General features: G+C 38.2%; 3 protein-coding genes across 5 annotated transcripts; all 3 read left to right on the forward strand.

Annotated features, from left to right (window-relative positions):
* The first annotated feature begins 97 nt into the window (after positions 1-97).
* LOC128675530 (SET domain-containing protein SmydA-8-like) lies at positions 98-6,506 on the forward strand. 3 transcript variants are annotated; one of them, XM_053754995.1, is made up of 10 exons: positions 98-205; positions 1,057-1,308; positions 1,615-1,770; positions 2,042-2,296; positions 2,554-2,676; positions 3,038-3,225; positions 3,535-3,750; positions 4,870-5,057; positions 5,588-5,700; positions 6,328-6,506. In XM_053754995.1, the coding sequence occupies exons 2-10, from the start codon at positions 1,057-1,059 to the stop codon at positions 6,481-6,483; spliced, it is 1,647 nt and encodes a 548-aa protein (XP_053610970.1). In that variant the 5' UTR covers positions 98-205; the 3' UTR covers positions 6,484-6,506. The 3 variants fall into 3 exon arrangements, with proteins under 3 accessions (XP_053610970.1, XP_053610971.1, XP_053610972.1); XM_053754996.1 differs by having other exon boundaries at positions 995-1,308; positions 6,328-6,500; XM_053754997.1 differs by having other exon boundaries at positions 1,063-1,308; positions 6,328-6,500.
* An 871-nt stretch (positions 6,507-7,377) lies between these two features.
* LOC128675296 (SET domain-containing protein SmydA-8-like) lies at positions 7,378-13,873 on the forward strand. The gene is made up of 10 exons (XM_053754602.1): positions 7,378-7,506; positions 8,113-8,361; positions 8,619-8,774; positions 8,954-9,208; positions 9,450-9,572; positions 10,039-10,223; positions 10,510-10,710; positions 11,063-11,250; positions 12,901-13,016; positions 13,671-13,873. Exons 2-10 carry the CDS (start codon positions 8,116-8,118, stop codon positions 13,824-13,826), a joined length of 1,626 nt encoding a protein of 541 aa, XP_053610577.1. The 5' UTR covers positions 7,378-7,506; positions 8,113-8,115; the 3' UTR covers positions 13,827-13,873.
* A 1,940-nt stretch (positions 13,874-15,813) lies between these two features.
* On the forward strand, positions 15,814-22,280 carry LOC128675517 (toll-like receptor 4). The gene is made up of 4 exons (XM_053754977.1): positions 15,814-16,176; positions 17,730-17,859; positions 18,448-18,566; positions 19,922-22,280. The coding sequence occupies exons 1-4, from the start codon at positions 16,171-16,173 to the stop codon at positions 22,253-22,255; spliced, it is 2,589 nt and encodes an 862-aa protein (XP_053610952.1). The 5' UTR covers positions 15,814-16,170; the 3' UTR covers positions 22,256-22,280.
* The last annotated feature ends 64 nt before the right edge of the window (positions 22,281-22,344 follow it).

A 22,344-nucleotide genomic window follows, 5' to 3' on the forward strand; every position in this document is an offset into this window, starting at 1 on the left:
AACGTTACCTTATGGAGTTGACTAAAGGTTTGTTATTGAAAATATTTCATTGACACCGCGGGAAATCTGAAGTTTCGAGCTAGTCAGGTTATTTATACCCGGGCCATACGCGTGCGCCGCCCGCTTACTGTTTCAGTGAATGTGATATCGAGGAAGAAAATCTATTGAAAATATAGTTTTTTCATTTAACTTTAGTGTTTCAAAGGTAAGATTTTAATTAAGTATAGTGATTTCAGTTGTTAAGGTAGGCTCTGCTTAAAATGTTTACGAAAGGCGAGATCGAAACAAAAGGTCGATCGAAACGAAAGGTTTGAGATCGAAACACTTTGTTTCACGATCGATACATTTTCGTTCGTACCTAATTTAGATAAATATCTCAGTTAAATTATGATGTATTATTTCACTGATATATTTTCATAATTTCAAGGTTTTACGACATACTTTGTTAAGATAAATAGATCAAACTTTGTAGCACGAGTTTGCGATTCCAAACATACCGTATAGTCTTCATATTATAATAATATATACGTATTTATTTAATAGGAAGATTTAAGATTTTCTTTGTCCGATGATGACCAGTGATTTAATAACTAAATTACAATACAAATTAATGAATAAAATTAGTTACATGAATTAAATGTAGCGGTGTAGCGCCTGCATTATTACAATAGGCAAAATCTACCTCCTTCCGCAAACAGTGGATGTAAATTTCGTAAGTAAATATACTAGAATGAAGACTTTCAATGGATCAATGTTGAGAGGCATGAGAGAGGATACTTATTCTTATCCATGGATGTCGTACGAGGCGACTAGGAGGCACATGCCTTAACAGCTAATAATAAGAAACAATAGCAACCCCAAAGAGGATTAACGTCAGGCAGGAATGCCGTTGTAATAAAAAGCATAATCATATCTACAAAAAATAATTGTTGAAAGAAATGAACAATTATTTTTTCGGAGTTTTTTAAACAATTATTTCTTTGGAGCGTCACAGCTCCCAATGTAAGCCCACGCGCGAGGATAAGAGAGAGAGAGAGGATACTTATTTCAAATCAGATGCAGATGATAGACAAAGGAGTATGTCGCGTGTGCCTCACGCAGACCGAACACAAATGCTCCGGCTGCCAGGACGTCCACTACTGCACTCGAGAGCACCAGAAACAGGACTGGAAGCAGCACAAGCACCAGTGCGTGCCGGCCAGGGTCAAGGAGGATGCCACCTTCGGTAGATACCTCGAGGCGACCAGGGAGATCAAGGCTGGAGATATTGTGATGAAAGAATCGCCACTCATTACTGGACCTGCACAGGTATTTATTTGTTCTTCGCAGATAGAAGACATCTACCAAACTAATCAATTTGACTACATTCTAAAGATTTCCTTTAATTTATGCCTTTTTTGCTAATTTTGTATTTCGATATCTTGTTGTTGCTTACCTGTGACATCGGGTTATCAACTATATATAAATATATATAAAATTTGACTTTCGCATTTACAATAGTGGACGCACTTCTCTTATATCACCCTCCACTATACCTTTTTTCATCTCGAGATACAGCTACTACTCATTTCGTTATTTACATTTGTAAGCCATGAATTGTGTTCTGGATATCAGGTGACACCACCAGTGTGCCTCGGATGTTACAAACTCCTGGAGGAAGGAAAGACAGTAGACTGCGTCAAATGCGGATGGCCTTGTTGCTCTGAGGCCTGCACTTTGAAGGATGAACACAAACCTGAATGTTATTACACACAACAGAGAGGAGACAAGGTATTTCTTCTCTTTTTTATAGTATAGTGGACAAACGAGCATGCAGGTCGCCAGGATGTAAGCTAACATAACTGGAGTATTTTCCATACCAAACCTTTCTTTGATCTACTTCAATGTTGAACCCTGAAAATCTAAAATTGTATATTTTCCTGAAAACACTGTAACCACCGCCTAACTACTAGGTAATCTGAATTTACGTGACGTGAAATATTTCCCCTCGTCTGAGCCCGTCTAAAAATCGAGAAATCTATAATTTCCAAATGTTTTCTAGGTATCAATTACGACATTTGGCATGCCTCACCCAAACTACCAGTGCATAACGACCCTGCGCTGCCTGTACCAGAGAGACCACGACCAGAAACTGTGGGAGAAGCTGCAGGCTCTGCAGTCCCATTGCGACGAGAGACGCGGGACCGACAAGTGGAACAACGACAGGAAGATGATCGCGGAATTCATTTGGAAGTTCTTCAAGCTGGACGGCAGGTTTAGCGAAGAAGAGATCATGAGATGCTGTGGTATACTGCAGGTTAAATCTAGTCTTATAACTTGTGAACTTAAGTACTCGCGCTTGTGTTTTCTGAATGGGTACGCATAAAGTGAATGACACATTTCTGTATGGAGAAAGTGAGAAATATGTGTAAGGTTTGTAACAAATGGAACACCCTACTCCTGTAACCAAGTAAAAAAATAGATTTAATATAAGATAACATAGCGAAGCGCAGAAGAAATGGATGGAAAAGACCATATATAGACAGGTAATTGACGACAATGAACGCATTCCAGATTAACGGCCACGAGGTTCCGCTCCTGGAGCCGGAGTACGTGGCCGTGTTCGACCGGCTGTCCATGGTGGAGCACAACTGCCGCGCCAATTGCAACAAGAGCTTCACCTCCGATGGCCAGATCGTAAGTAACTAGTTCATTCCTCATTATTAATAATACAACAAGCTGCATTCCTTGATGCTAAACCCACAACCGCGTGATGTCGTGTCGTTGCGATGAGGTGTGACTAAGACTTCGTGCCACGATACGACGAATTACTACTATCTCTTCCGTTTAACCATTAACTAATTAAGTATTGATCTGCTGCTGTAGAAAGGTAGGGTAAGGGTAGGGTAGGGCTCCCCTATCTTCTGCCAAACCTCTCTGTATATCTCTGATAATTGACAAGACTAAAATATTCCAAAAATATATCATATTATAATTAGCCTCATTCCTAAACCTGAGTAAATATATATATTCCAGCTCTTTTTTCTCTTATCCTCAGATCCTATGTGCAGGAGTCAACATCCCCGCAGGCACTCACATCACCGTGTGCTACACCGACCCCCTGTGGGGCACGGAGGCGCGCAGACACCACCTCGCAGACTCCAAGTTCTTCGAGTGTTCCTGCGAGCGCTGTGCTGACGTCACAGAGCTTGGCATCAGCTACAGTGCTGTCAAGTGCAAGAAGAAGTTAGTTGCGATTTATATGGGATTATTCTTACTTCTTTCGAGTAATATTTTCCACAGTTGGTCCTTTTGGAATGAAGATCTTGAAACATTTGAAACTTATTTAACGTCCTCTTTATTCTACGTAGCTAGATACAAATAAATCATTGTATTTGTATGAGAGTTGGAATAGTCTGCTGTATATTCAATTATTTTTTTACGTTCAGGAATATTTAAATAGTTCACTCATCTCACGGAAGCAAATTAAATCAACAGTATTTAATTGACTAATCAGGTTAGATGTCGTATAATTCAATTCCCTGCGTTTTCCAGAGACTGTAAAGGCTATCTCCTTCCGCAAACGTTTATCGTTCCCATCTTACACAAGACCACGAACCCGGATCCAGCCACCCGCAACCTGGACGACAAGGGTTGGGTCTGCGGGACTTGCAAGGACGTGGTGACAGACGCCATCATTCAGCAGCTCCTGCAGGACATCGGGAGGGAACTGAGTGTTATGCCCAAGGGAGATGCCGACGCTTGTGAGAGGTGTGAAACATAACGTTGTGGATTATCGCCGGTCTTTCTTTTTGCTTTTGATGAAAAAAGCTCATCGTAGCCAATGGTTTCGGACCTACAACGCTAATGTCATCACTTTGTGGCCTAGACTATTTGTTGATAGTAACGCGCACCTTTCAAATCAGAACACGACCATGCAAACAATGTTTTTTCAAACATTGTTTTTTACGGAAAATATAGATAAGAGTGAGCAATCTCTGCAGACAACCTTTATAATTTTACGACTACCACCGCAGCAGCAGTCATACACAACAATCAGCCAACTTTGCCAGTGAAAATAAGTCAGTATGGTGCAAGAATTGTGTTAATGGCAAAACAATCATCTCTTAAAACGTTCGTGTAATAAACATTAGATGGTTTTTCAGTTTTATTATAGTTGTTAGTTAATTACCTGTGCTAATTAAGTACACAAACATTTTCTGTTTATGTTGATAAAGCTTTTACTACTAATGGGCGTATTTTATAGCCCATCAATTTTTGTCTATATTAGTTCTTTGCTGAACCTTGACATACAATTTATATAGTTACTATTATTCTGATAATCGAAATACTCTACGCCGACCCCAATAAACTTTCTTACCTACTTAAGTTTGCAACTTTCCCTTCTACGATGAGCTCAAATTTAATGATTACCTACTTCTTAATATTGCCGCTTCTCAAGAAAGACCATGACAGCCGAAGCTTAACTTTGATGATGCTGCACGGAATAGTGTTACGATGGAATGAAACCAATCTAAATGAGTAAATGATAGGTACTTTTCCCGTGATGACGCCAAAATTGCTATTATAAACGTACTCTCGAGTTCTCAGTGAGGCTTTCATAATCAGGTAATTAAAATCCAATGATTAAATAAAATTACAACGGGACCCACAATTATCGCAACAATTATCTGGAAAGATAAAGAATATAAAATCGTTAGAATACTTCGACGCAAAGAAAAAGGTCCCTTTCGCACAATTGGATTGATTTCTTTACAATTTTGGATTTGGCAGACGAGAAGAATCAGCGTCTTGGTATGAGTATGCCACGATATAACGATATAGCTTGTAACGAATATTAATAAAATAGTGCAAAATCTATCTCCTCAGATTCATTGGTCACTGCAGCAGCTACCTGCACCCGTCACACTACTACATGACGGATGTGAGCCTGGCTCTGGCGCAGATGATCGGCCAGGAGTCGGAGATGGGGCTGGCGAAGGTCACTGACGACAGACTGCAGCTGAAGACGCAGCTGTGTAGGAAGATTGCGGATCTGCTGGAAACTCTGGCCCCAGGTATACACTTTATATGGAGTTGGTACAGCGTCCTCTCTCTTCCATACCCTTCCGAACGAATGCCATCAATCTCTTCTTCAGCCTTCCCCTAGTCCCCAAGTACAATACAGTAGATTCAAAATGCGAACTGGATCAGTACATAATACCAATGGTTAACTGTTAACTGTTCAATGGTACGACAAACATAAGACTAAATACGTAGTGGAAGTCTAATCAGGACAATGAATTCAACATCCATAGGCACAGAAAACTGGAATCTGTATGTGAAAAAAATATGTTTTACTTTACATAAGTTAGTTTAGTTAGATTAGTTAGTTAAAGTTTAGTTTACATAATTCTCAAATTCAAACATAAAATTCTGGAAATTTGAATCTATCTGGATATCATTCCTCGCGGTTGAGGGTCGTGGGTGGCCATTTTGTTGAATTGTACCTAACACTGACTTACTGGGAAATATTAATGGAGCGGTTTTCAAAACTATAGATTAGATATTATATATTTATTTAATTATAATTATAATTGTTTTTCAGCTGAGACTCGCGTCCGCGGCTCATTGTTGTTCGAGCTGCACGCAGCGGTCGCGGAGACTGGGCGCCGACGCTCAATGGCTGAGGGACCCACCGCTCTGCTGGGATATGTCTCGGTCAGATACACACTGATTTCTAGCGGACCCTGGTCTGCAACGCGCTCTGACTGAGGAAGAAACCCTGATTGCATTGAGATGCTAAGATCAGAAATATGCCCATAGTGATTTCTATATTCAATTTTAATGTGCGTGTGGATTGAGAGACATTCTAAAACAATTGTAAAAGTTGGAATTCGATTTTGTGAAAACCAAATAAGTCGCTGGGCCCTTAGTCCTTATTTAACGCTCAATTTTATATTTATTTCGGAGCCTTAAGCATCATACTCCATTAGGCTTAGAAATAGCTAACTAAAGTGTGGCATTATCATTAGGCTCCTGCCCAAGAAATGACAGAAATCAAAGGGAAAACCTGCCCAAACAAATTTGTTCCTTCTAATAATTTGTGATGTGATTGTGATGTGCAGTAGATTTGATTTGCATAGCGTTTACAAGTGTACATGCTCTGTTTACTGCAATTCAATTCAAATTGTTTTTGGTTAAAAATTTGATAATCAGTAAGTACCTACCTAACAGCACATCAAGTTATACGAGTACATTTCATTGCAAATTCTTCGCTATTATCGAAGTTAAATATCGTGTCGTACAATTTTCGGCCCTTGTGAGAACAACGTGTGATATTTGCAGGAGTCCCGCAAGATCCTGATGCAGTCCGCCAGCCTGCTGCGCCACGAGCCCCCGGAGCTGCCCGAGGGCCGGCTGCTGCAGCAGGCCAAGCTAAACTTGCTGCAGATGGACGAGCTCATTGGAACTCTCTCCATGGCGCTACCTTCCCCCTTGTAAATAAAATTTTGATCAATAAGAAAGATTATTTCATTTTGATACTTCATTTAAAGCTGATTAATAAACTGTGTGTGTATTTGAAAAAAACAACTTGATATAGATGACTAAATTACGTGCCGATTGCTCTGCTCATTAATATCTGCTCATTGATATCTGCTCATTGATATCTGCTCATTGATATCTGCTCATTGATATCTGCTCATTGATATCTGCTCATTGATATCTGCTCATTGATATCTGCTCATTGATATCTGCTCATTGATATCTGCTCATTGATATCTGCTCATTGATATCTGCTCATTGATATCTGCTCATTGATATCTGCTCATTGATATCTGCTCATTGATATCTGCTCATTGATATCTGCTCATTGATATCTGCTCATTGATATCTACGAATCTACCTACTACTACTGTTTAAGATGAAGTCGTTAAGAAAATGAAACATAATGAATATGATGTCAGCCGAATATAGTCGGGACGGACCGCTAGTTATAAATCTAATGAAGCACCAACTCCAAATAACAGCGGTAAGAGAAGAATTAAAAGCTATATGTTTGGCTTCAGCACTATTTTAAAACGGAGATGATAATTTTACGCATAAGCAATGCGTTGAATTCGCTTCGCATTCAAACTAAAGAAATTCCATATCCCAGATAGGGATTTTTCAGTCAACCAAGTATTAAAGAGGAATAAATTGAAAGCTAAACAAAGGTAAAAGTGCTATTAAATACTTTACTACTACTACTTGTATTATTAGATAGCAAACAGATTAGTCTTTAATGGTGCATGAATGATACCGGCCGAGCAAAAATGAAATTTAATATAGTCCACACAAGATTTGTAACTGTATGTCTGCTTACGTAGCTTACATGACAGACCTAGGATGCGCTACGCTGGCTTATTTTTAATTGCCCGTCACATGCGCCGGCACCTATAAAGGCGACAGTTACACAACACTGTGCAATAAAATTTGTGAATGAAAATGTGCTACAGATTTATGACGTAGATTCAGCATCTGAAGGTGAGTGAGTAGTCAAATATCTTAACCTTACAAAAGATCACAATGTTTACATTACCGCTTAGCCCACAGATTAAAGTACATACATAAGTGTAAGTACATAGATTTCCTCGCAATCAATATACCAATATATAGTGATGAAGTCACTATACGAGTGTAACTTTTATGCGATGAATATTCTATGGGTAGGTTGATGTGCTATTAACTCCTAACTATGCCAAACTCTTACTCAGTAACACTGAAATAGTTTCCTATTGAGACAGGAAGAAAATAATATTGCGCGTTAGAGGTCATGGTACGAAAACGAGTAATGTTATTAAAAGCTTGAAACAAAACTTCCTTGAAATAAGATTGTTTTGCAGAAGCTGGATGCTTTGAAAGTCTGCAATTTAATTGATGTTCTCTTTGAGGCCACAATTTAGTGTATATCATATGTGTATGACTGAGTCGTTTCATTAAACTAGTCTACTAAACAATAGGGGGATTCCCCCGCGGCCCATCTATGTTACATTTATTTGGTGAATTAAGTAAATTGCAAATTGCCGTAGATTTTGCTACGGCAATACATTTGTTGCCGTAGACCATAGATTATTCATAAATATCACACAGACCATGATGGAGAGAGGGCCATGTCGCGTGTGCCTCACGCAGACCGAGCACAAATGCTCCGGCTGCCAGGACGTCCACTACTGCACTCGAGAGCACCAGAAACAGGACTGGAAGCAGCACAAGCACCAGTGCGTGCCGGCCAGGGTCAAGGCGGATCCCACCTTCGGTAGATACCTCGAGGCGACCAGGGACATCAAAGCTGGAGATATTATCCTGAAGGAAAAGCCGCTGATGAATGGACCTATGCAAGTTCGTAATTTTTATTCATTTTACAGTGATTCTTGAAGGTGACAAAATAAGAGCATCTATTATACATGTGACAAGCACTCTTGTATTCACTGCAACTTTCAGATGAAAATGATTTATCTGTAAAGTTGTATTGTTCCTTGGGATCGGCATGCCACAACCGTGTAAAATACTTGTAACTGCTGAAAATGGCCTATGAATTATGTCTATTCACTGGGGTAATTCTTAAAACTCTATATAAAAAGAAACTTGATTTCCAGGTGACTCCACCGGTATGCCTCGGCTGCTATAAACTCTTGGAGGAAGGCAAGACGGTAGACTGCATCAAATGTGGCTGGCCATGCTGTTCAGAGGCCTGTACTTTAAAGGAGGATCATATACCTGAGTGCTACTATACACAACAACGAGGGAAGAAGGTAAAAACCAATACAAAACAATCTTTTTCATACTTGGCGAATCATATTTGTGATCAATAACACTCCGACCATGATTATAATTCTGACGTCGAAGATTAGGTCTGTTGTTATGTTCTAGTTACCACACTTCATTATCTAGCTTATATAGCTATTATTATTTATGTAAATTCTGTTCCTAGGTTTCAATATCAACTTTTGGGATGCCACATCCTAACTACGAATGTATTACGACGTTACGCTGCCTGTACCAAAGAGACCATAACCCAAAGCTGTGGAAGAAGATGCAAGCTTTTCAGTCCCACTGCGAGCAGAGACGTGGCTCTGAGAAATGGAATAATGACAGGAAGATGGTTGTGGAGTTCATTTGGCAGTTCTTCAAGCTGGAAGGCACGTTTACTGAAGAAGAGATCATGCGGTGTTGTGGTGTCTTACAGGTGAGTCATAAATCGGAGTAAATTATTTTATTTTTAATATCATCTCTTATTAATACAAAAACTTGATGATTAATTAGAATTGTCTTCTGGTAAATTCAAATGTGTAGATGAAGAAAAAGCGGCACAACATCACAGCAAATTTTTCTTCAAAGATGTCAATTTTAAGCTGAATCTGAATGAATTGGAAAGCCAGCTATTAGTCTCCAGTAAATGAAAGGAAACACTATATTTATACTTCTAGGTTAATGGTCACGAAGTTCCACTAATGGAACCAGAGTACCTGGGTTTATTCGACCGGATGTCTATGGCCGAGCACAACTGTTGCGCAAACTGTTACAAGAGCTTTACCTCTGATGGACAGATCGTGAGTATTTTCCCATTGTACCGTGTGCATCATTGGCCTGCACCTGCATTGGTGGAGGGGAGATTTCCACCACAAATTTTCGCCCTTATTATTTTGGTTACAAAGTTACTTAATAGCATAAATTTTGGTCTGTGGTAAGTGAGAGATAACCGAATGTAATATTTCCTGTCATGGCGTATTTCCAAGAATCCACTGAAACAATATTTTTATCTCCAGCACGACAAACGTTGTCAATCTTCTTTGACGGAGACAACTTTTCCAACACATGTATGATATCATAAAAAACACTTTTTGTCTTACTACTAAAGATGCGAATCGAAAATACTTCTGGTACTTTCCTAACTTCGAGACTAGAAGTCGGAATATCTGCAATCCCAAATATAAACCGAGTCAATTTACAACCAAACTAGGTATGTATCATTAATGCAATGTTCTTTTAAATCTGTGGATTCTTCCTGATCCTCAGCTGCTGTGCGCAGGCGTGGACATCGCCGCAGGGAGCCACGTCACGCTGAGCTACACGGACTCTATGAGCGGCACGGGGGTGCGCCGCCGTCACCTGGCCCAATGGTTCTTCGAGTGCTGCTGTGAGCGGTGCTCCGACGTCACCGAGTTTGGCACCCATTACAGTGCCGTCAAATGCAAGAAAAAGTACACACTAAATACTTTTTTTTAAAGTCCTTTTTGTTGTTTTGTCAGTGACTATAGAACCGCATCAAGGACTTTCATAAAGCTTCATGGTGCGGTCTCTAATTATACATTATAAACAAACATACAGGTACCGTATCTTACCACTTCATATGTTTTGTAACACCCTGTATAATGTTCTACAGTTTGTTTTTCAGTAGAATGTTTTATTTAAAGCAAAAACATTAATGAAGACAACAAATGTGAAATGAATATAATATTTCATCTAAATGAGTTTTTGGTTTTTCAGAGATTGTAAAGGTTACCTCCTGCCTGAAACGTTCGTGGTACCACTTCTAGCAAAGACAACAATACCAAGTCCAGCATCAAAAGGTTGGGTGTGCGGCGGCTGCAAGGACATGGTGTCCGACGACATCATCCAGCAGCTCCTGCGGGACATCGACAGAGAATTGAGTGTTATGCCTAAGGGAGACCCTGAAGCATGTGAAAAGTAAGAAATGCTTGTAATAAGCGATATCTTTTTGTCTCCGCATATTCCCAATTTCTACCGGGACTGTGACGCCGCGAAGTCCGAAGTAAGGTATATAATAACATATTCGTCTTTGAGTTTACAACCGGGTGCCAGCTTGACGTCAGCTACTTTGAAATGCTATGAACTGAGTATGCTATGTCACCTCATTAGATATTCACGGAATATGAAGTGGTCCTATCTAGGGCGGAACCACACGCCTCGTTGTACGTAGCTAAGAATTCACATTTGGATGATTTTGAAAAGTAACGAAATAACTAGGTACATGAATAACAGATTGACCTTAATCATAATTGCTATTTATTATTTCCAGGTTCATAGATCAGTACAGCAGCTACCTACACCCGTCGCACTACTACATGACGAACGTGAGGCACGCGCTGGCGCAGACAATCGGCCAGGAGTCGGAGAAGTGGCTGGTCGGAGTCACGGACGACAGACTGCTGCTCAAGACTCGATTGTGTAGGGAGATCGCAGATCTGTTCAGAACCTTGGCTCCAGGTGAAGCTATACCTCCCCTGTAATTCCGATTAAAGTCTTCTTCTCTTCATCTTTTAAATCAATGCGCACAATATTTCAGTGCACCACATTAAATAGGTAATCGGGATATAATCAGTTTATTTTATCTTGTCCCAGTCATCTCAGCTAGTCTTCCCAGACTAGCTGAGATGACTGGCGAAGAACGTATATTGTAAAATTCAATCCATGAACGGTCTATAAACTAGGTAATCTTCTCATAGACGATATGCTAAAAGTCACTTCTTCTTTTCGAGTGGTAATAGCTGTCACATTTATTCTAAACTAGTAAGGAAAAGATAACAAAAATGACTTCGTTACAAAAATGACAGACTTTAATTTTAAATAATAAAAAGGAAATGGAAGAATACCGTTAAATAGGTGGGTAACAAAATATTAACACATCCCGATTGATAAAAAGGTCTCTAAACAAAAACACCACTTCCTTTAATCCTCCAAATCAGCCAGACATCAAGAAAACTTAGGGAAAGGGAATATCTTCAAAGTGCGGCCGTAGGATGAAGGGGAATCCGGTACCGGAGCGTAAATCCCTATGGGAAGAAAGTAATTGCATGTTATTAATTAGCTACACGCTATTTAAAATAAAGGAATGGTAAATAGATAAGATATATATATAGGTGATTTGCTTACAGATAATATTTATCTATGACGAGGTTTTTCACATAGAACTATATTTTAACAAAATAACAGCTTCTAATAATAAAGAATAAAAATAGCTCTTACCCAAAATATTTGGGGATCCTATAATTAATTACAGATCTATCTTAATAAATAAATAGGAGATTTAAATTTATTTTAATCTTTACACATTAGAATATAATCAACCAATCTTTCGGTTTGACATACAAGACCATGACAAGACATTATCAAGAACCAAAATAATAGACAAACAGAATGAAAGAGTTCCGAAATGAAAATAAAAAAATAAAACGTTAAAATAAAAGTGTTACATAGCAGACAAATTATCTTAATTTAGACCAGTAAGTAGCAACAGCCAATTGACTTGTCATTTGACTGTTAAGAATCACATCAACGCCACTATTTAATCTCAATTCCACCAAACAGCCAGTCGCAACTAAACGTGACCTTCTGATATCGTTACTGTATCTATCACATCTATTTAACTAGAAAGTATCTCCTACAGAAATATTAATAGAACCTATAGTTAGTGCCTAATTTAGTGCCTATAATCTGCCTAAATGTATGTGCCCGGCACAAAACATTTGTGCCGTTCGTAGTTTTTTTTTTTTAATGAAAAATCTATTTCTGCTGGAGTATCGTTATTCTAGCAAGAAAATTTTAAACTAATAATCGGAGAGAGAAATATTGTTCATGGTTCAGGTAGCTAAAAAAATAACCTACGACAGGCACAAATGTTTTATGCCGGGCACATACATAGTTGATTAGGCACTAATTATAGGTTCTATTCATATATCTGTAGGAGATACTTTCTAGCTGGAGTAACGCACACAACTTAAGTTACATGTTAAACGAAAAGGTTAAGAGAAAACCAGCTATATTTATTCAGATCACAATTTGTGACACAGAAAGAATAGTGACACAGACTATGTAAGTCTGGCTGAATTCTGAATACATTTCTTGTTCTTCCTTCAGCTGAATATCGAGTCCGCGGCTACATCCTCTTCGAGCTGCACGCAGCAATCGCGGAGGCAGGACGACGACTCTCGCTAATTGATGGACCCACTTCATCACTGCTTGGATATTTAGTGGTTAGAATATATATGCTTTAAAGATCTTATAGGGGGACTATAAGACAGAAAACTTGATTATAAAGTTTGGTCAATGTGTTGTGTCGTCACCAACAAACGACAAAGACAAGAAGACAAGAGTCGCCAATTTTCTTTGATGGAGATGTATATTACAAGGGGAGTTACGCAACTTATCCTACATGTGCTGATAATAAAAAAACTAAAGCAGTGTTTCATCCATACTATACATTCTAATTATACTAATATTATAAACGCGGAAGTCTGTCTGTCAGCCATTACGGCTAAACTGCCAGTCCGATTTTGATGAAATTTGGAAGATATAATAGACTACCGCGGGCGGAGCTGTTGGCACCTACTAGTGAACTATGCATAGGTTTCGCTGGTCAAACCTAGATGTAGCCGCACTTCGTGGTTTAGCTGTAACATATATTACTAACTGCTCCACGGGGCTTTGCTCTTGTTGGAATTTCGGGATAAAAAGTACCCTATGTGTTATTCCAGGTTATATTCTACCCGTGTACCTAATTTCATAACAATTAGTGTAGTAGATTTTGCGTGAACAAGTAACAAACATACATACTCCCACAAACTTTCGCATTTATAATGTTAGTAGAATTTTCATTAACCTTGATCTTGTTGAATTACGTTTGACAGGAGTCCCGCGAGATCCTAATGACATCTGCCAGTTTGCTGCGCCACGAGCCCCCGGAGCTGCCGGAAGGCCGAGTCCTGCAGCAGGCCCGGGCCAACTTGGTTCAGTTGGACGAGCTCATCCGCAACCTGTCCAGGGCACTGCCCTCCCCAATGTGAAAATTGTAGACTGAATACTACAGTAATATTAGTGTAGTCGACGATAAATGCATTACTATACTAAAACATTTATTTTTCTTTACCTATCGACACAAACTTTTTTTGGAATTAGGTACTTTTGCACGTGATTTTGTAAATGTACTTATTTGGGAATTGTATCAACATTGTCAAACTCACGTACGGGTTGAAGAATGATTCGGCTTTGAGGCGAGGTTCATAGCGTATTTGTAATGATTTAGACAAGATATGGAACATAACGACCTCGGTGGCGCAGTGGTAAAGTTGTTGCCACTGAACCGAGAGGTCCCGGGTTCGATCCCCGGTCGGGTCATGATGGAAAATGATCTTTTTCTGATTGGCCCTGGTCTTGGATGTTTATCTATATATGTATTTGTTATAAAATATAGTATCATTGAGTTAGTATCCCATAACACAAATGTCACACATGAATATGAAAGTAGAAATGGTAATTCAGACGGCATGGACGTTAAAGATCTACAATCTTAAGGATTTGAAAAATAAAATATCTCGCCAGATATATATTAACGACTGATGCCTGCGACTTCGTTCGCGTGGCCGAACAATGTTTGGTAAGGAGTCAAAAATTATTAGAAAAATTTAGTTGTACAGACAAATGTAACTATACCTATACAGAAGATGCTAATCAGACTGAAAAAGTATATTTTCTATAGTTTACCTGAACTATTATGACTCTTCTTCAGGTGTTCCAGATCTTCGATTTTTATATCTCTACAGAAAATGTTCATCAGACTGAACAATTTTTGTTAAGTCGTCATTTCTATATTTCCTATAGTTTAGCTGTACCATCATTGTTCTTCATCAGGTGTTCCAGTTTTCAAAATAATTTATACCCTATATGTTGCTCAGGCTATATAACAAAAAACTATATAACATTCAAATCCGTCCAGTAGTTCCGAAGATTAGCGTGTACAAATAGACAGACATATTTTTTTTTCAAATTCTTACTCTGTTGCTGTGACTATCGCCTAGTTTTATTTTTATGTAAATTTATTCAATGTACAGGATTTCTTTTTCTACTGTTTTATTGTATGTATTGAAGTAACATCAATCGCTTTACCTTTGTGTTCTACAGAAAAGAAAAGTTTAATATGAGCTAAGAAAGGTAAGTAATTTGTGCAAGATGTCATTCAATGAAAATATATTTTGAAACTCGACAACAAAATGTGCAAATATTTAATATTCCATCGACACGCAAAGAAGAAGAAGAATTGTGAAATGGATCACTTTGACACGCTGCGAATAGACATTGAGTCTGCTAGTAGATCACACAATCACTTCTGTTGTGCCCGCTACGTGGTAACCTATCGTATCATTCGTATCGAAGTTCTAATCATAAGACTGAAATTTCAGTGGAGACCAGTTGTCTGGTGCACGGGTTATTCTCAGTGTGTCGGAAAATCAAATGCAATATGTTATAAGCGACACGACACTCACATGGCAAGCCGTTATGGGTGTTCAAGTTTCTGACTTCTCTAACTTAAGTATTTCCATCACTTCAATATATTTTCCCGCCTGTGGATTAAAAGGTCCCAGGTTCGAATCCTACTCGTGTTACATGAGTTTGTATACTAATCTGACTTATGTATAGTAAGTTTTCATCGACCACCACTTGCTTGCGGTGAAGGAAAACATCGTGAGGAAACCTGCACACTGATTGATAATTATGAACTTGTGTGTGAAGTGTGAAATGAATGAGAAGGCAATGGCGGACCGCCTCATTAATAGAGCCAAGAAAGTTGTGTGTGTTTACCACGCAATGACGAATGCAATGATGAATACGACTATGAAAAAGAAATATTTGAAGTAAAACATCCATTTATGATATGTACTGTAACTCAAATCACAAATATGAACTAAGTAACCAATCATATTCTTTATATCATTGCAAAACGTTGTAGCTTTAGCTCATACGTTCAAATTATCCGTGGAAAAACACAGATTTAACGAATATTCCACTAGCAATTGTGTGATGCTGTCAATCAAAATAGTTTACTAGATCTATTCAGGCTCGAGAATACCCCACCAATTAGGATGTAGTTGCTATTCCGCTATCATGCTCATTTTATCTTGGCAAATACTGTCCGCCAATGGCAAGACTTGGCAAAATAAATATGGCAAAGCCTCGGCGGAACACAGGCGGACAGACGTCGGGAAATTTGGTTTTTTATGCAACCTGTTGGAAAATAAACGGAAAAAAGGGAAATAGTGAGAGTGATGTAGATTTTAGTACAGTGTGGATGCCGTTGTGTGGTTGTGGTGATTAAGGTTTCCTATTCGGGAGATTTGATTTCGGCCTCTTTAAATGAAGGTACATGTAAAATTTTTTGCTAATTTTTGTAAATAATTATATATTTTCAACTGTAACATTATATAATCTGCACATTTATATGAATCTTCACCACTTAACATTATAAAAAGAAAATGTTTGTGACTTTGTAATGAATTTTAAAATGTATTTTTTTATTCGAGTGAAACATTCTAGTACAATGTCCATGTTGCCCAGCAATGCCTCCAAATCACGGTCAATTAAATTAAGTAAATAACTATCAAAATCAAAATCAAATCATTTATGCAGAAATAAGGCCTTCACAGGCAGTTTTTCACGTCATATTCTAAATTAAATAATGTTTACCAAAGCTACACTACTACTAATATTTTGATCATCATGTCAACTTTGTGGACGCAATAAAATATAGAGTATTGTATAGGTTTATCTTCGGAATTACACAACCGATTTCCAAAATATTTTCAACCGAGTTATTCCGATGTTCCCACGGGAACGCGGGAGCGAACCCCCCACGTCACTTCTCACTTGCGCTTTCTGGGCAGCGGTAATCGTAGTTCTTAATAGTAATTGGTTAAATTCCTAGAAATAATCGTTTATTTCGATTAGATTTCTAATCGAGATTGCTCTGACACCCATTATCTCTGCAAATTATAAAAATTCCAGGACAATTGGAAACCTGGAAAATATCGCTATAGGTATATATATATATATATAACTTCCATTTTATCATAAGATATTTACATAAAGCCAAAAGAAACCCGTAAGATTTATCTCCACCATAGATAAAATAAATATATCTCAACAGTCTCAATTTACGACCCAGTCTCTCATAAAAATGTTTGTTTTCCACGAGATAAGCAAAGTGCGTCTCCGTTGAGAACAATGTTATCGTGGAAGGATGTATGTTCATTTCTTGCGCAATATGGGCCATATTCAGGATCGTACCGTGAAATCTTAACTATTTAGCATGATATTATACTAAACTATAATGTACACTCTGAATAGGCAAAAATATTGCAAAAACACGAAGTTTTCTTTTTATCAAATGAGTGGAAATAGGTAGATAGCAACTTGGCAACGAACCGCCCAAGATGGAGCAGCCCAGCAGTGGGTAAACAGTATTTTTTTTCATATTTCATAGAACCAACTTGGGTACATTGTAATCTATATTCTATATATACGTATAATAAAACTGTAAGTGGGCTATGTAAGTACAAAGGAGATATTAAAGAACAAAAATTATTTGTCTTTATCACCCGCAGCTGTCGCAACTCTCTGAGAACCAGCAATTTACATCTATGCTTGTACACCGCATTTATAGCAAAATAAAGATAATGAATTTGAGTGGCGTGTGATCCCGCCCTAGAATAGGACACTCAAAAATTCTCCCGTGGATATCTTACGAGGCGACACACGATCCCATAAGAGGGTTGACGTCAGGCAGTCGCTTGTAAAAGCATTGCCGAATCTTCAAAATTTTATGGTTGATTTTTAACATCTTCTGGTCGTCACAGCTCCGAATGTACCCGGCAATACGCGAGGATGAGAGAGAGTAATAATTTGGACGTTTCCAGAGCGCAGTGGTGTCGCCCACCGCCGGCTACATCTGGCTGCTGCTCTGCTACGTACAGCACGCCCGCTCCAACCTCCTGGACGAGTACGAGGCGCTGTCCACTCACCATCCTCTGCCGCAGTTCCACAGAGGTTCGTTTCTTCTGCTATTTAGATTTTATAGACTTCTTCTTCCTTTACATTGCATATTATAAAACAAGTACTCTGCCAAGTCTCTCCTTCGTTCACAGACGGGCGTGGTAAATAATTGCCGCCAAATTCGACAAATTGCAACCAAATGTTATTCATATTTTTTATTTTCCGGTTATTTCGATTTGCAAAATTCGTCTTCTGCTAATGCATTATTTCTCTAACTTCAATTAATTAGTAATTTGAAGTAAGTTAGCATAAGTTTATCTAGCTAGATGGTGTCAGAGTTGAAACATTTATTCAAAAATAAGACGTTCACAGGCATTTTTTTTTACAACATATTCAAAAGTAAATAATATTATATTTATACAAAGCTGAAAACTACTACCGCAACGACCATGAAATGCCGGAAGAAACTGATAGATTTAATTTAAGTTGAATACATGTGGATGACAGACCATTTCTGTGGATAGACAGACAAAAGTACCAACAGTGTCTACAACCAAATGAAAGCAGTTGTTCCATCTTCGCTTCACAATGGCAGTCAAGCAGGCAGTTAATCCACATATTTGTATAGCTTCTCTGATTCAGGTCTGGAGCTGCCCGTGGAACTGGGCGTGGACAGGAGCTCGGGCTGCATCTGCCGCGCCGTATACGGGAACAGCATCGTGGTTTGCTTCGGGAACTACGTGTGCAAGAGGTTCCCGAAGGTTCGTAATGACTCTTCAGTTCTCAGTTCAATTCCTATTCATATTTTCAACTTTGTCATTACTAGTCATAGGAAAGAAATAAAAATTATTTATTTAACAACAAGATGACAATAAAAAGAATAGGTAGGTAGTAGAGATAACTATTAAAGTTTACCTCTGATTTCTGGGAATTAACGTTTGTTTTTACATATATAATATGAGGGGCGTCGGGCGTCGGGTGAAGTCGGGCCCACTTTTACGCCGTCTGTCATGTTTAATTCAGTTCTACGTGTATCATCAACTAATAAATGGTTTTCCAGAGTGATTATTGGACCTGTAGATAGAACAGGTCTAAATATCCTCTAGGAATCCCTTCCGACTCAGTGAGTCTACTTGACGATTATGGGAATTATCCCAAACTCATTAATAAGATTAGAGTACTTCAAAGTTTTATCTTGCATAGATAGGTCAGCGATTTAGCATATCATAGAGACATAACAGTAATTCATCATTAAAAACAACTTTTCCTATATTTAGAAATGTAGTTTCTAAATTTTATGTTAGTCTAAGATAATGTTGTGTTATTTTTATGATTTAATATATAACCGTGAAAAATACAACATAATTATTGCAAGTAATGAGGAAAATTCTTAAGATAAAGAGAGATAGCAAATCAAAATTCAGATTTGTCCATAAGAGCGTGGGTACCGATAGCAAATAGAGATCACGCTTGTTGTGGTTATGGGCGATTACGATAATGACGCGTTACTGCAACGATCCCTTTACGACACATTTTCACGACATAATAGTTAAAATTCAGAAATACACCTTTATGATCGTCATTCTTACATATTATAAAAATAAATTCCCTTGTCGCGTCAGTATAAGAACACGATAAACTTAAGACGGATTATACGGATTCATCAATAATTAGATAGGTAGCGTGATTTCTGGGGAAGGTGTGGAATAATTTATTATGATTTTACCCGAACGAAGCCGGAATGAAATGCTAGTTTAAGATAAATGTAAAAAAGTAACTCAAAATCCGGAGTTAGTATCGGACCTTTTGATGCAAACTCGTCATAATATATCTCTGAAACAGTTTATTATTGTTTTGCGTAGATCATACTACGGAGATAGCGTTGATTAGATACGGCGTGTTATTAATATATGTTTGCTTCGTAAAGGCAATGAAAAATACCAGTCAGTGCACTTATCACCACCTTCGCTATGATTATATTACAGTTATAAAAAGTATCTACGGAGATAGATCAACAACTCAGATAAACAACCCAATATTTTCTTGTGAAAAACCATCTTAGTATTATCTGTTCAGCAAGATAAAATAATACTGATTTCTTTGTGCATCTTTTCAGCTAAGAATCCAGAGCGATGTCCTCAGAGTGCGGACTACCGTCATAGATCAGCTAGTCAGAGGAGATCTGGACGCCTATTACTACCTGAGAATTCTGGACATAGAAGCCAATCACCAGCTGACTTACATCGAGCCTGGAATATTTCGTAACATGACCAAATTGGAACATCTGTCTATATCGTACAATACACAGTTGCTATCAATAGACAACAGAACATTTGAAGGATTAAGAAATCTCAAAAATCTCACTATGGTCAACAATGGTTTCACAAATATTATAGAACTAGTTCCAGCATTCAGACCGAGTATTTTACCAAGCCTAACATGGCTCGATATATCAGAAAATTCATTTGAAAGGATCACAGCACATACTTTTCTTCCTATGGAGGGGTCCACTATAAGAAAATTAGATCTGTGCCTTTGCAGATTGGATTATATCCATGAAAATAGTTTTACACCGTTGAAACGTTTAAGAGAATTGCAATTGGGTGAAAATGATTTAAGTGCAAATCAAATAGAAAAATTTCTTATCAAAATGGCTGAAGAAGGTATAACTTTAACTCATTTAGATTTGTCTGGAATTGGGTTTAGAAAACAACCACCGAAGCGGCTATTGGAAGTCATTGCGCAGAGTACGATCAAATGGCTAATTCTGGCTAGGAATCAGTTTGAAATAATTGGAAACGATTCCTTCCCGCCAATGCCCCACATTGAATTATTAGATCTTCGGAATGTACTCACTATTTCAATAGGTATAAACACATTTTCTCCCAGCAAGTTCCCAAACTTGAAGGCTCTATTCTTAAACAATAACAACCTGCCCGGAATTCACTACAATCACTTGTCGGATCAACTTATATATTTAGATTTATCTAACAATCAGGGGGACAATGAAAATCCCATGTATTTTGAAATCGGTAGAGATACATTTATCAATTCTAAACAACTGAGAGTACTGAATCTGAGCTTCAACGCAATGAAAGCTATATTTGATTACACCTTCCATGGTCTCGGTAATCTCAAGGTTCTAAATTTAGAAAACGGAACATTGTATTACATAGGCATTGGAACGTTTCGATCGATGCCTCGCCTTAAAACACTAAATTTAGCAAACAATCCTCTGGCTGCCAATCAGAATCTGTCGAGCGCACAGTTTGAGGGTTTGAACGAATTGAAAATATTGATACTGAAAAACTGTGGGATAAAACAATTTGTTGATGATGACAACATCTTTGAAATGATGCCAAATATAACTCACCTGATACTTAAGAATAACCAACTATATTTCATAACTCCTGAAACACTGAAACCTTTGAAGCATCTACAAGTTCTAGATCTAAGTGAAAACCTAATGATAGCGTGGTGGAGGCCGCTCTTCCTGGCTGCGGGGGTGAAGCCCTTGGAAATAGATTTACAGAACAATAAAATATCGCTGTTCTCTCTCAGTATGATCCAAGATATGAATTATATTCTCGAGAACAGAGGCAACGAGACGGCTAAAATTCACCTCATGTACAATGTGTTCACGTGCGACTGCAGTACCATGTATAAAACGTCTCTTTGGCTTGAAGTCAACGGTTCTTCGGTAATTAAAGATTTTTTTTCAAATTCACAGATTCGTTGCAGTAGCCCCGATATTTGGGAGTACAAAAGAGTAATCGACTATTTGACCTCAATTAGAAGGTTGAATTGCTTGGTGTACGAGAGATTCAATCACGCGGTGGTCTTCATGTGGACTGCGCCTACGCTCGTCAGTTTTATTATCATAGTAATTGTTGGCACGTTTATTTATAAATATAGAATGTATCTTAGATATTGGTTGTTTTTAGCCAAGATCGCTATAGGTAGAAAGTTTATACAGAAATCTCTCAAATCGACGAGAGAACTGAAGAGCTACAAATATGATGCGTTCGTGTCTTACTGCAATGAAGACAGAGATTTTATATCCGAGATGGTGTCTCAGTTGGAGACCAACCCGCCATATTTGAAGTTGTGTATTTACGAGAGAGATTTTGAAATAGGTTCGTTTATATCTGAATCAGTTTTATCTAGTATTAATGAGAGCAAGTACGTGATACTTGTGATTAGTAATAATTTTGCCAAATCGCAATGGTGTCGATGGGAGACCCAGCTAGCCGAGTATCACAGACTGTTTCTGGAAGATGGGACGACGTACGATCCCCTGGTGTTGATAAAGATGGGTGAAATTGAGAACAAGTACCTGAATACTACGCTGAAATACTTAATGAAGACGAAGATCTACCACGCGTGGGACGAGTCCAACCAGACCGAATTTTGGAGGAAACTGAGAAATGTCATTACCAAAAAAGTGTAGATTGTTATATTTTTATTACTTAAGAAATTTTACACAAAAAAGTGTTTTCTTTATCCTAAAGAGATTTGACCTCAGGCAGGCGACTGGTC

The sequence above is a fragment of the Plodia interpunctella genome, chromosome 14 (assembly GCF_027563975.2).
Source record: "Plodia interpunctella isolate USDA-ARS_2022_Savannah chromosome 14, ilPloInte3.2, whole genome shotgun sequence".
Lineage (NCBI taxonomy): Eukaryota > Metazoa > Arthropoda > Insecta > Lepidoptera > Pyralidae > Plodia > Plodia interpunctella.